Below are 13,344 nucleotides of genomic sequence, written 5' to 3' on the forward strand. Positions count from 1 at the left end.
ATGGTGCAATGGTGCATCATGAATCATTTCAGAAGTTAAGAATATGTATGTATGCAAAGATTTATAGTCCATCATTTGGTGTAAGCATCTAGATTTAAACATCAGTAAGAAACTTATACAAATCGTATGCAAATCTGCCCTGAAACATCTAATACAAATCATCCAAAAACCATCCTAGAAAAAGAAAATAAAGTACTTCAGATATTTTACGTTCCTTTCCTCATACAGCTTTTCAGGGGTGATTTCTTGTTCCACTGTACATTTATCTCAACTGTAGCAACAGTAGTCGGATAAAGATAACACATATGATTAATACATAATTTCTAGAGATGTCACAGTAGTCTGTATTTTCAACGTCTAAGGCAACTTATCTTATCAGGCTTACTTTTCTGACAATGTCATCTTTATGACGACGAAAGTACAAAAACAATCGCTTTTAATAATTTTGGTGAAACTAAGTTGTGCCACCAAAGTTGTGTTCACTTATTATTATTTATTTGAAACTCCTGTGATATTCTCCCTTTGTTTTCTTACCACTGTTGTTTCATTATTCCTAATCGATCGGAAATTCCCGCTGTCACTATATGGTGCTTATTCTCTTTCCAATTAACTCGCGAATATCATAATTCATCCGTGGAATTTCATTCGATGTATCTGTGACATTGCTATTAGACATGCCGATGTCGCAAACATTCATTTAACAAAGGAATTTAACCGTTTACCTTAAATTCATTAACATATGGTGACAACGACAATGCATTCCGGTCGATATTATAGTACTTGCAATATCTATTTTTTCAGTAGCCACTGATGAATATTAACGCATGTACTGTTTGCCATTCACATTAGCAGGCACAGTCGCATTGATATCAACATATACTGGGAAATGATAGCCACAAACTGGTATTGCTATCACGCCGGAATTTCGTACCATGTTTAAATGTGACACCAATATTAAGCCAATCAATGTGCTGGTATTGGGGCGATTCTAGTTCGAATTCCGGTACTGCTCAGGACCAGACACTTCACACTCGAAACCGTTAATGTGTGATTTTGCATCAAGATGTAAATATCAAAGGTAGATTACCGTCTTCGTTATTCTTGTGGTGTTGACTCAGATGTCAATTCATTGCACGACCCAAAATATGCAGAAAATATTGTTTACTTCCATTGTAATTGTTGTGCAGTAATTTGTATTGATTTGTAAACTTAGTGAATTTTGTAATACATTTGTAGGGGCGGTGGGGTAGCCTAGTGGTTAAAACGATTGCTCGTCACGTCGAAGACCCTGGTCCGATTTCCCATATGGGTACAATGTCTGAAGCTCATTTTCCGGTGTCCTCCGGAAAATTGCTTATAGCTATGTAAAAACATACTCACTCACTCATTGTAATACAATTGTTGATTGTATAACACTTGTTGGTTGTTTGTTGGTTTCACACCAAGTTCTTTTACGTACATATTTCTGGGTTAACATATTGTTTCAACTTGGAAATTGACACGTAACAATGTTTATTTGCACACTCAAGCAACAAAATCACAACTGTGATACTTAAACCCTGTGTGGAGAACATAGGTTTTGATTGTGAGGTTACCCGTGAAGATCCGTGGTAAAATAGGTCTTCAGCAACCCATGCTTGCCGTAAAAGGCGACTAACGGGATCGGGTGGTCTGGCTCGCTAACTTGGTTGATGCATGTCATCGATCCCTATTGCGTGGATCGATGCTCATGATATTAATCACTGGATTGTCTGGTCCAGACTCGATTATTAACAGACCGCCGTCATATAGCTGGAATATTGCTGAGTGCGGCGTTAAACAACGAACCAACCAACCAACCAATGATTGTGAGGCATTGTTTGCATCTACCTTTGAAGTCATATGTGGGTTTCAGCCCTTTCACTGCAATAATCGAGTGCTACTCTAACGCAGATGTCGCAGATATTCAACTCAAGCAGTATTAGAGTAATCGTTCATGTTTGAACCAGTTCTGATGTTCGTACGCCATTACGGAATCCTTCTAGAGAGGCACGAGTCGTCATTCAATGTGTTTAACGTCACCTTTGATTTTGCTATTGTGAATAATTAAAATGACAAATAACAATCTGTAACTATCATGTTATTATCAACATACTGTTTGGGTGCAAATAGACTTCTTACTTGTCCAGTAGCTGGCCAAGACATAATCCCCATCATGTTTGTTTAAGCTGGGGGTCATGTCAAACACAATAGTGGACCGGCGGATGCTTGTAACACATCGATAACGATTCGCGACACAAAAATACACGACAGATACGTTTTTTCTTCACATCTCAAATTTATTTTCTTCACATCTCAAATTTATATAATTCACAGTCCAACTACCCATGCTTGCCATAAAAGACGACTATGCTTGTTAGAGGCGACTAACGGGATCGGGTGGACAGGCTTGCTGACCTGGTTGATGCATGTCATCTTATCCCAATTGCGTGGATCCATGCACATGATGTCAATCACTGGATTGTCTGGTCCAGATTCAATTATTTACAGACCGCCGTCCTAAAGCTGGAATACTGCTGTGTGCGGCGTTAAACAACAAACAAACAAACACAGTCCAACAAAAAGTGAAACAGCATTGTGATAATCGTTCACCGGTTTCTGGTTGCCAAGAAGTTGTCTCTTCTCCAGCTCAAGGGCATGGGCTAGGTTTCGATACTTCTTCTTTATGTGTGGCATCAAACCACCTGGATTTGCATCGTAGTGTTATCTTGCTCAACCTGAGTCTGTACAGACGATTTGTTGGCGTTGACCCACAGCTCAGGCACATAGTATTGTGCTTGACAAAATCATCATCGGTATTAATGGCGGTTGGGCATCCTCTTTGGGAACATTTCCAATGGATGGAAGTTAATCTTAATCATGAACTTGTATCCGGCAAAATCCAAGTGCCGACCGCTCTTAAAATTGGAATGGATGTAAACCTGCGCACTTGCACCAGTGGAATACTGTGTCCTGTCTGTACTTCCTATTATAGCCCAAATCATTAAATGATCAATATGTTCACTCTCATTGATTTATGTTTTAAAGTTTTCACTCTGTACAGTGTTTGTGAATATAGTTCACCAAAGTAAGTTGTGTCATTATATCTATATGGAGATTTCATAAGAGTTTAAAACAAAAGATCCAATTTACAATTGGCGCGTTATAACGAAGCAATTGTAAAGCATGTCCATGTGTACGACACGAGAAATTGTTGAAAGTGTAAAACCGCGTACCAAAACCGAGTGTTTTATCCAAAGTATGAACCATCTAAATGCAAGAAATACCAGCAAATATTAGAAAACATCGGGATACCGTTTAGTGAAACAATACAGTGTGTCGCGATATAAAGGGAATTCGATCAAAGCGTGCGAGAGAAGGACAACGTGCATCATGCAGCACAATCTGAAGTCATGACAAGTAAAGCTGAATACCTGCCCCGGTGGCTCGGCGGAAAAACAGTAGTTACAAACCAAACACAATTTGGGAGGCTTGCAGGTTCGATTCCCGTCATTCATAATGAAACCTTGGGCACTGGGAGTTTGAAACACCAAATACAAATGACTCAACTCTTCACGTCTTACAAGGAAAAAGCAAAACCTCATACCAGGTGTTACTAGGAAATAGACAAAACCTCATACCCGGGGTGAGGTCTTACTAGGAAAAAGTAAAACCTCCCAAGAGGTTATTACGAGAGAGGAAGATACCTACATGACACTAGGCAAAAGTGGCTGTAGGTTTATGAAAGGTGAGCGGCTGCACCCGTCACACACTCATGCAAAGGAAGTCAATTGATCCCCCCCCAAAAAAACAGGAACAAGCTGCTTTGGGAATTGCACCGGACATATTATTTGTCACCGATGCGCCAAATTTAGAATTGTCCTCCGCATGTCAGTAAAAAACAACTTTTTAAAACTTTACTGAAGGCTTTGAGCAAGAGTTGTCTGATGTTCTTTGAAATCTTTGTAGAAAGAGCATGCTCCATTGTGGCTCAAAAGTTGTGAAATTTAGAGCCGTTGGTGGAAATACACTGGTGGCGTCTACAAGCACAGGTATTGGACTTGTAGAGCAATGATACTTATACAATGAGCATGAATATGGTGCTGCCACTCCACGGGTCATAATGGTGATGAATTTTGGATCCAAACGCACGATTAACAGAACACATATTGATATCCGTTAGGATATCTTCATTCATCGTGTTTCTGCCTCCGCTTCCCTCGCTGTCGCTGTCAATGATAACAGTGTTAAGCCTATGTCAGTCTGGTCATACAAGGGTCCCCAGTCAGGTGTTGGTTGGCTCGCCAGGCGTACACGCTGTAAAAGAGAATTTTTGTCTTGATAACTATCATTAACAGAATTGTTTACAGACAGTCGCCATACAGCTGGAATATTGCTGAGTGCGGCGTTAAACAACAAACAATCAAACTCAAAACTTCGATCTATCCACGACATCCAAACCATGTTGATTTAAATCATAAAGATCATTCAGTGTCGTTACCTTAATATGTAAATCGCGCATAACTTCAATGGCAGATCTTTGGGGAAAACGTACGCGTGCCATTTTTGGAAATATTGCACAATTACTGATTAATTACGATATGAATTTCTGATTAACCGAGGACTTGTGAGAGCGTGCATTAATCGATGAATGCACTGGAAGTTGCATTGATACTTCGATAAAAGCAAGCTTTGCTGAGCAGAGGGACTACTTTGTTGCTGACCTCCACAGGTCATGTGATTGCATCTATAATAGATTACTATATGCCCCCGTATTACACACCAGGGGGATGAAAAGAGGGCTGACGTGAAACTTTACCTGACTGAGACTCCCTTTCTTCCTGAGACACTCGTACATGAACATGACAGGTATTGGTATAGAAAACATTACTGCCAAAAGAATTCCCATTGTTTTGGCACTTTCTGGATACAGGTACTCGCCATAGCTGGGAGGATCATACCCAAACAAGGAAAAGATGAGAGCAGCCTGCAAACAAAAAATTAGGTATAATCGTAACAAGAAACGTGATCAATAGTTAGTCAATATCTATTGACGAAACTCTTTCTATATTCATAAGAGTCGACAGAAAGAAATATATGCATCTTTACCACAACAGCTTTTTACAAGACACTTCCCGGTGAAGAGCTTGATCTCGGTTAGAATTTTATTCGGTAACCAGTGCTTGTCATAAGAGGCGACCAACGAGTAAGGCTCTTGACTTGGTTCACCCATGTCATCGTATCCAAATAGCCCATGATGTCAATCACTGGATTGTCTGGTCCTGACTCGAGTATTTATAAACCGCTGTCATAGAGCTGGAATATAGATATGGAATCAAAACGACGTACACATAGTATGACGGGGGTAACATATGACGACAGAAGTCTCAGCACAGTTGGGGGAGGACGGCCTAGCATCATTTGTATATCTTTCCCGAACTTCTCAGAACCTGGAAGACAAACATAACACATGCAACTGTAGCAGGTTGTGCTTTTTTCCTTACATAAAAGGTATTTGCCCCTCCCTTGGGATCTGATAAGTGGACAATAACATGAGAAACAATTAATGGAGTGTGGTCAGATATAATAAATAGACAGTTCTCGTACAATACTTGCAAAGTTAGATAACCGACCATATCGCCAAATGATTTATATGTCATGAACGAATAAGGACTTCCGGTCTAATGACCCTCACCCTCAATCTCAGACACCAGACATTGTTAAATAAAAAGCACATGTGGTGATACAAATACACGTACAGTTAGCTAGTTACAGAGGCTATCTATAAAGTGTTGCTATCTATAAACCCGAATCAAACTGGGTCTAAGCTCAAAATATATTAATCTTTTTGGACCATTTACCGTAGATCCAGTAGATGACGACACATTCGAGGCAGCCAATCAGAAGTGTATTAAAGGAAGAGGAGTACCAGTCGAGTAACTGGAAGAGGTATACTCCTCCCTGAAATGTTCGAGTTGCATAATTATGAAATAATCATTTCACTGTGTGTTCAAAACAAACGAATTGGACAACATTGCAACATACCTTGAGCCAAGAATACCAAACAGTTAACTTTCTTGCTATAAGGTATGTTTCTCATCGACATTGGACGGTGTTATATTTAAGATTTCTCTTACACGACTTTCGAGCATGGAACCATATTAAGGGTTAACCGTATATGTTAGTTGGTTATGCACCACCTGAAAGTATAATACTAACATAACTTGCACAAATAAAAAAAAGAGGGTCTAATGCAAATGTGAATATAAGTATTATATAAAAAACAAACTGAATCGGGAACTGCTTGGTAATTATATTTCACGATTTGATAGTGATTCATAAAAAAACACTCGTTAATGATATTATCGGAATCCTACAATGGACAGAAGTTTCTTCTTATTTTGGAACGGATTTTGTCGCTTCATTTATTTCATTCAAATAGAACATCGTTGGAGATTAGGTAAGACATACTGTACTTACCTCGGTAACAAAGGGAATGGTAAGCAGAAAGCTAACCAGACACACGCCCAGTGTGATCAGCACGCGTTTTTGTGGAAGACCCCTTGGAAATGCTTCTAGAATACCAGAGATAACACATTCTACTGTACCAAACTGCAAAAAAAGTAAACGTCATATTTGTGGTAAATAGGAAACACCTGTAGATATCGTTAACAATACAATTGTGTGTCATTCGAACTCTAATTGCATACATGTAACAGACTTCATGAGGAATAGTTTTATTAAAGTTGAAATATCGCATAAAAGGCATATGCACAATTTTCCCGAATACCCACAATTGTTCGCGAGAATATTACTTGATGCGAACAAGGAGTTAGTTGTATGAAGTCTCTATACCACATTGACAACATTTACTGTATGAATCTGTTTACTAGTCATCTTATGGGGCTATGACCTTCAACGTGACCTTGACATATTATACAACTATGACATGTGACAGGTACTGAGGGGGTATACAATTGTAAAACAAAACTACCTAGAAATGTTAAATCGATACATATGCTGGTTCCTATACATTCCCATGGTGCCAATCAAAACTTTTGCTGTTTCCTATACTTTTCAATGGAGTCAGTCAATACGGTTTCTCGTTCCTATACTTTACCATGGTGGCAATCAATACAATTTTTTATTCCTATACTTTACCATGGATTCAGTCAATATACTTGCTAGTTCCTATGCATTACCATGGATTCAATTAATACACTTGCTGGTTCCTATACTTTACCATGGTGCCAATCAATGCATTTGCTGGTTCCTATACTTTACCATGGAGTCAGTCAATACACTTGCTGGTTCCTATACTTTAACATGGTGCCAATCAATATATTTGCTGGTTCCTATACTTTAACATGGTGCCAATCAATACATTTGCTGGTTCCTATACTTTACCATGGAGCCAATCAATACATTTGCTGGTTCCTATACTTTAACATGGTGCCAATCAATACATTTGCTGGTTCCTATACTTTACCATGGTGCCAATCAATACATTTGCTGGTTCCTATACTTTACCATGGAGCCAATCAATACACTTGCTGGTTCCTATACTTTAACATGGTGCCAATCAATACATTTGCTGGTTCCTATACTTTACCATGGAGCCAATCAATACATTTGCTGGTTCCTATACTTTAACATGGTGCCAATCAATACATTTGCTGGTTCCTATACTTTACCATGGTGCCAATCAATACATTTGCTGATTCCTATACTTTACCATGGAGTCAATCAATGCATTTGCTGGTTCCTATACTTTACCATGGTGCCAATCAATACATTTGCTGGTTCCTATACTTTACCATGGTGCCAATCAATACATTTGCTAGTTCCTATACTTTAACATGGTGCCAATCAATACATTTGCTGATTCCTATACTTTACCATGGAGCCAATCAATACATTTGCTGATTCCTATACTTTACCATGGTGCCAATCAATACATTTGCTGATTCCTATACTTTACCATGGTGCCAATCAATACATTTGCTGATTCCTATACCTTACCATGGAGCCAATCAATACAGTTGCTGATTCCTATACTTTACCATGGTGCCAATCAATACATTTGCTGATTCCTATACTTTACCATGGTGCCAATCAATACATTTGCTGATTCCTATACTTTACCATGGAGTCAATCAATGCATTTGCTGATTCCTATACTTAACCATGGAGTTAATCAATGCATTTGCTGATTCCTATATTTTACCATGGAGTCAATCCCAACAGTAAGCAGTGTAAAGAAGAACAGGACTGCCCAGAGTTGAGAAAAAGGCAGCTTGGCTATAGCCTCGGGGTAGATGATGAACCCAAGCCCTGATCCTGAAGAATAACACACAAAGTAGAAGGAAAGTTAACGAGAAAAATGTTCATGCCACCGTTTGGACGAGATACTCAACTTTTCTCGAACACCTGGTGTCATCACGTTATTCATAAACACATGCTCATGACATATTCGGGCGGTCGGGTAGCCTAGTGGTTAAAGCGTTCGCTCGTCACGCCGAAGACCCGGGTTCGATTTCCGACATGGGTACAATGTGTGAAGCCCATTTCTGGTGTCCCCCGCCGTTATATTGCTGGAATATTGCTAAAAGCGGCGTAAAACCATACTCACTCACTCACTCACTCACTCATGACATATTCGGAATCGTCCAATTGACTCTGCTTTTAGCAGAGATTTCCTATGATTCTAGAAAGGTTTTTGTCGCTTTTATTAACCTTCTACAGTACAATGACGTGAAGCCTGTAGCAACCAAGTACTGAGATGGCGCACACAAATGTGATGAACATGCGCAGGGAGAAGTGTGAGAGTGGGTGAGTGAGAGTTGGGTTTAACGCCGCTTTTAACAGTATTCCAGTTATATCACGGCGTGTCAGCTTAATGTGGGAGGGAAGCCCCAAGTGATGCAGGTCTCAGACGTTAACCTCTTCGGTGAAACCCACGAGCACGGGTATGGTGCTGACAAACCTAGAAACATAATCTGGGCGAACCAGGATTCGAACCCACAATCATAGGTTTCTGGCGTCCCCAAGGGACGCAACTCTGCACAGCGAATCGCGGCACCTTAGACGACTGGGCCACCCGTGCCCCCGTGAAGTGTGAGAGTGTCGGACGATCCTAATTCACGGTACGTAGGTTGGCATTTAGGCTGGGTACGTGCGCAGTGTATACGTCTGGAAGCCACGGGCATGATACTTTTACAAATGACAGGGTCATATTACACCTCAGGGGGACCAAACATCTCATTATTATACATCTTTTACGTTTACACCACGCTACAGTTGTCAATATTCAATCTCTGTCCAGCTGGAGTTGGTCCAAGTTGGGACTAATTCTATTTACATTGTTTGAAGACCCGAAATGTTGGAGATGAAGCTACATTCGTTGCTTGAGATAAGAGACGTACGGACCTGAGGATACGACTTCAGAGATGGGTACCTGAGCCTCACTGGCCATGAATCCGAGAGTAGAGAACACAGTGAAACCACAGAAGATGCTGCTCAACTCGCCAATGATTGTTATCACCATCACATCCCTTAAATTAAACATACATACAATTTTAATACACATAGCTTGTGGGGATTTATTCTTACAGCAATTCTTTTGGTATAAGCTGATGTTAGCTCAGACAGCAGTTTTCTGTCGCTCATAGTGACAGTAATCTGCAAAGGTATTGATATGCATCTTTTGTGAATCATATGGATTTTTGAAAAAAATGAAATAAAAAAATGTAATAAAAAGTATTTAGTGATGGTTTGATCATCAGCAGAACTTGATTACCTGAGACAATTATTGTGGAAGGGGTTGAAACTGCCCATGGTGATGAGGCCGCCATAGGTTGTATTCATCGAGTAGAAACTCTGCAGCAACGCCTCCAGCCACACCTGGCATCACCATAAGCTTATTAGGAGAACAGTAGAACTGGAGTTCCTATACATACATTCACGTGTAGAGCACTACTTAAAGTCAAGTCTCTAGACACTGTCATGCAACGTCCCAAATGTATTACTTTGGTGAACCTCCCTATCATTGTTACAGTAGAGACTATCTTACGACTCATATTATCCTATTGCTAGTAAACTCTTCATTTCTTATATTTTCTCCCCGTGAAGAACCATTAACCCATGCTTCCCGAAAGGGGTGACTAACGGGATTGAGTGGTCAGGCTCTGTAAACTTGATTGATGCGTGTCACCGACGTCCAATTGAGTAGATCGATGCGCATGATGTTAATCACTAGATTGTCTGGTCTAGATGCGATTATTTACAGACAGCCATCCTATAGCTTGAATACATAGCTGAGTGCGGCGTTACACAACAAACAAACAAAATGTCTTTAAAGTTATATTCAAGCTATTGTCCTCCGTTCATTGCAAGTAGACCATATTTCATGACACAAAAAAATTATTAACAACAACAACCATTCTAATTTGCATGATTGCGCGAGGATGAACGTGTCTTTCTTTCGAATCCTTTTTTCCTGCATACATACTCATATCGTGGATCATTTAGCCAAATAACAATTATTAATGTGCATCACCTTTTCAAGGAAAAATAGTGTTCACTCATCATGGTTAGTTTGGTAATGGTAAAAGCACTAAATGCATGTATAATAAATGTGTATGGTTCAGAAACATCGAGTGATGTCACAGGAAGAGGCGACCAACTTGGTTGATGCATGTGATCGGAGCCCAATTATAAAGAGATCGTTGCACATGTCATTCACCAGAATGTATTGTCAAGATTATTTTCAGGCCGTCGTCATACAGCTGGAACATTGCCGAGAGTGACGTTAAACAACAAACAAACAATCATTGCTGAGAGTGACATTACGCAACAAACAAATGTTGTATTTTCCAGATATTGTCCTCCATACACCATACACTGTAAGTAGACATTGCTTTTCATTTCATTTATTGACAACAATCATTCTGCGGCCAGGATTAACTTAACCTCCTTTTGACTCCAATGTTCCTGCTGCTGTACGCAACATACCCTTCTCGTTGATCATTTAGCCAAATGCCATTTATGAATGTGCATTACCTTTTTCGGAAAAAAAATATTGCTCCTCTCATCAAGGTTAGTTTGGTATAAAAACACTAAATTACATGAATGATATATGTAATGTCACCTGGACAGAGTTTAGTTGTGAGAAATCAGGTCTAAGGAAATACAGAAGGCCGTCCAGGGACCCCGGCATCATGCAGGACCTGATCAGCAGTACCGTCAGTAGGATGTATGGCACCACCGCTGTCACATACACAACCTGCAATATAGGGTTGCGTCACTGTACAGGACAAGGAACATGGAGTTATATACGTGAACATATAAGTGTGTGGAATCTGCAGACATGATCCACCATTGGTTCATTATTGGCACGTGTCGTCTTTGGCGTACCGGAAGTATATGATCGTGGGTTCGAATCCCTGATTCACTCTGATTATGATTCTTGGTTTGTCAACACCAAACCTATGCTTGTGGTTTCTACCAAAGTGGTAAACGTGAAAGATCTGTCTCGCTTCAGGCGTTCTTCCCACATGAAGCTGACATACCGTAATATAACTGAAATACCATTTTAAAGCTAATTTGAACCCGATTCTTTCACTCAATTTTGACAATTTTTGAATATATATTTTTCAAAACAAGACACGCATAGATGAGATTAATATGCATGAACGAAATACATCAGCACATATGTATATACCGTATATGAAACATGAAAAGTGTGTCAATTTCGTACTGCCACGACTGCCTGAAGTACAGCGATACAACGTGGGAGGACTGGAAACATGTGAATGGCTTGCTTTGGTGTCCCAGAGCCCTATTTTTAAACTTTGTTGTCGGCACATGGGGCGATGAGGTAGCCTAGTGGTTAAAGCGTTCGCTCGTTATACAGAAGGCCTGGGTTCGATTCCCCGTATGGGTACAATGTGTGAAGCCCATTTCTGAGATGTGAGATCGATATTGACACCAGTTATCTCAAAGATTAAAACTTGGATACTTTCTTATTCGTTCTCGTTTATAAAGTAACACCTCGATATTTCAGAAAGTTTACCTCCTCGTCTAAATATATATATATATATATATATAATATATATATATATATATATAATATATATATATATATATATATATAATATATATATAAATATATATATATATATATATATATATATATATATATATATATATATATATATATATATATATATTTAGACGAGGAGGTAAGCTTTCTGAAATATGTTATTGTGTTTGTGTCTGTGTTGTTAAACGTCGCCCTTAGCAATATTCAGGACAGAGTTATGGAACACCCATTCAATATGCATGGCTGCAGTATGATTAAGTCATTGCATACATAGTTGACAGCCATGATATGCTTCAAAAATAGAATATATATCTTGTTTGTTTGGTTTTAAGTTCATACTAAGAATTATTCCAGCTTTATGTCGTCTACATGTTAATAATTGGGGACAGACAAACCAATGGTCGATGTTATGAGCAACGCCTCACACCATAGAGACAAAAACCGATGTCACCGAATCTTACAACGACAAGTATAGGTTCTTGGAGACCAAATCTCCCCGTCAGAAGGGAATATATACACATAACAGTAAGACCTATAAACAGTAAGCATGGTGCATAAGAACAGAATACTTACTTTTCCAAATGACTTGACTCCGGACATCATACAGAGAAACAAGATGGCCCATGAGGCAACTGAGCACAGCATCAGGTGGGTCTGGACCGAACCTAGTGTTTCAACGCCACTGGAAACTCTCAGAACATTGTATCTGCAAATGGACATCAAAGCTCTATTTCACATTGCTTTTTCAAAACGAATATGATCACACGACTCTGCAGGTTTCCGGGCAAGCAGTTTAAAGTCATATTGATCAAATGTAACGAACGGGCTGAACGAGGCCTTTGAAGTGTCGAACTGATTGACCTATCCCCGTCGAATTCTTAAAATAAATATCATTATTTGACCTCCGAAAAGATTATTTGGATACAATTTTCAGTTTTCTAGAACCTTTTTTTGTAGTGATAATAACTGCAAGGCAACGCCAGAGAACAACCGGTCTCCAATATCGGCCGAAACTGCTTCCATTGGGTATAAAAGGTAAACTAGCGGTGACAAGGACATGTCTGGATCACTGAAAATCAGTGATGACACCAGGTGTGTGACAAAGGTAAGCATGTCCTTCCCTACTGGTAGCACCGCCACTCACACAATTTGCATAAAAGTTATTCAATTCATCATGGACATTCAAATTCATTGTTTCTGTTATATATTTTTACTTCATCACT

At 39.4% G+C, this 13,344-nt stretch overlaps 2 protein-coding genes across 2 annotated transcripts; both read right to left on the reverse strand.

Annotated features, from left to right (window-relative positions):
• Positions 1 to 2,514: 2,514 nt before the first annotated feature.
• LOC125381157 (sodium- and chloride-dependent glycine transporter 2-like) lies at positions 2,515 to 8,419 on the reverse strand. The gene is made up of 6 exons (XM_048397515.1): positions 8,246 to 8,419; positions 6,499 to 6,630; positions 5,880 to 5,979; positions 5,368 to 5,468; positions 4,838 to 5,005; positions 2,515 to 4,335 (listed from the first exon to the last, which is right to left on the reverse strand). Exons 1-6 carry the CDS (start codon positions 8,246 to 8,248, stop codon positions 4,213 to 4,215), a joined length of 627 nt encoding a protein of 208 aa, XP_048253472.1. The 5' UTR covers positions 8,249 to 8,419; the 3' UTR covers positions 2,515 to 4,212.
• A 993-nt stretch (positions 8,420 to 9,412) lies between these two features.
• Positions 9,413 to 13,144, reverse strand: LOC124116723 (sodium- and chloride-dependent creatine transporter 1-like). Its single transcript, XM_048397333.1, has 5 exons — positions 13,089 to 13,144; positions 12,695 to 12,827; positions 11,168 to 11,302; positions 9,818 to 9,921; positions 9,413 to 9,572 (listed from the first exon to the last, which is right to left on the reverse strand). The coding sequence occupies exons 1-5, from the start codon at positions 13,142 to 13,144 to the stop codon at positions 9,413 to 9,415; spliced, it is 588 nt and encodes a 195-aa protein (XP_048253290.1).
• Positions 13,145 to 13,344: the final 200 nt, after the last annotated feature.

Source organism: Haliotis rufescens, unplaced genomic scaffold (genome assembly GCF_023055435.1).
Source record: "Haliotis rufescens isolate VD_foot unplaced genomic scaffold, xgHalRufe1.0.p SCAF_17, whole genome shotgun sequence".
NCBI lineage: Eukaryota > Metazoa > Mollusca > Gastropoda > Lepetellida > Haliotidae > Haliotis > Haliotis rufescens.

Bases quoted from the DNA above. Each gene is read 5' to 3' on its own strand.
- LOC125381157 (XM_048397515.1), bottom strand. The intron at 5,980-6,498 runs GTAAGTACAGTA...CGAACATTTCAG, and splicing joins CCATTCCCTTTGTTACCGAG to GGAGGAGTATACCTCTTCCA. The intron at 5,469-5,879 runs GTAAATGGTCCA...TTTGTCTTCCAG, and splicing joins CGTCATCTACTGGATCTACG to GTTCTGAGAAGTTCGGGAAA.
- LOC124116723 (XM_048397333.1), bottom strand. From the start codon at position 13,144: ATGGAAGCAGTTTCGGCCGATATTGGAGACCGGTTGTTCTCTGGCGTT. The intron at 11,303-12,694 runs GTAAGTATTCTG...CCTATATTGCAG, and splicing joins GAGTCAAGTCATTTGGAAAA to GTTGTGTATGTGACAGCGGT. The intron at 9,922-11,167 runs GTGACATTACAT...TGGTGATGCCAG, and splicing joins CACAACTAAACTCTGTCCAG to GTGTGGCTGGAGGCGTTGCT.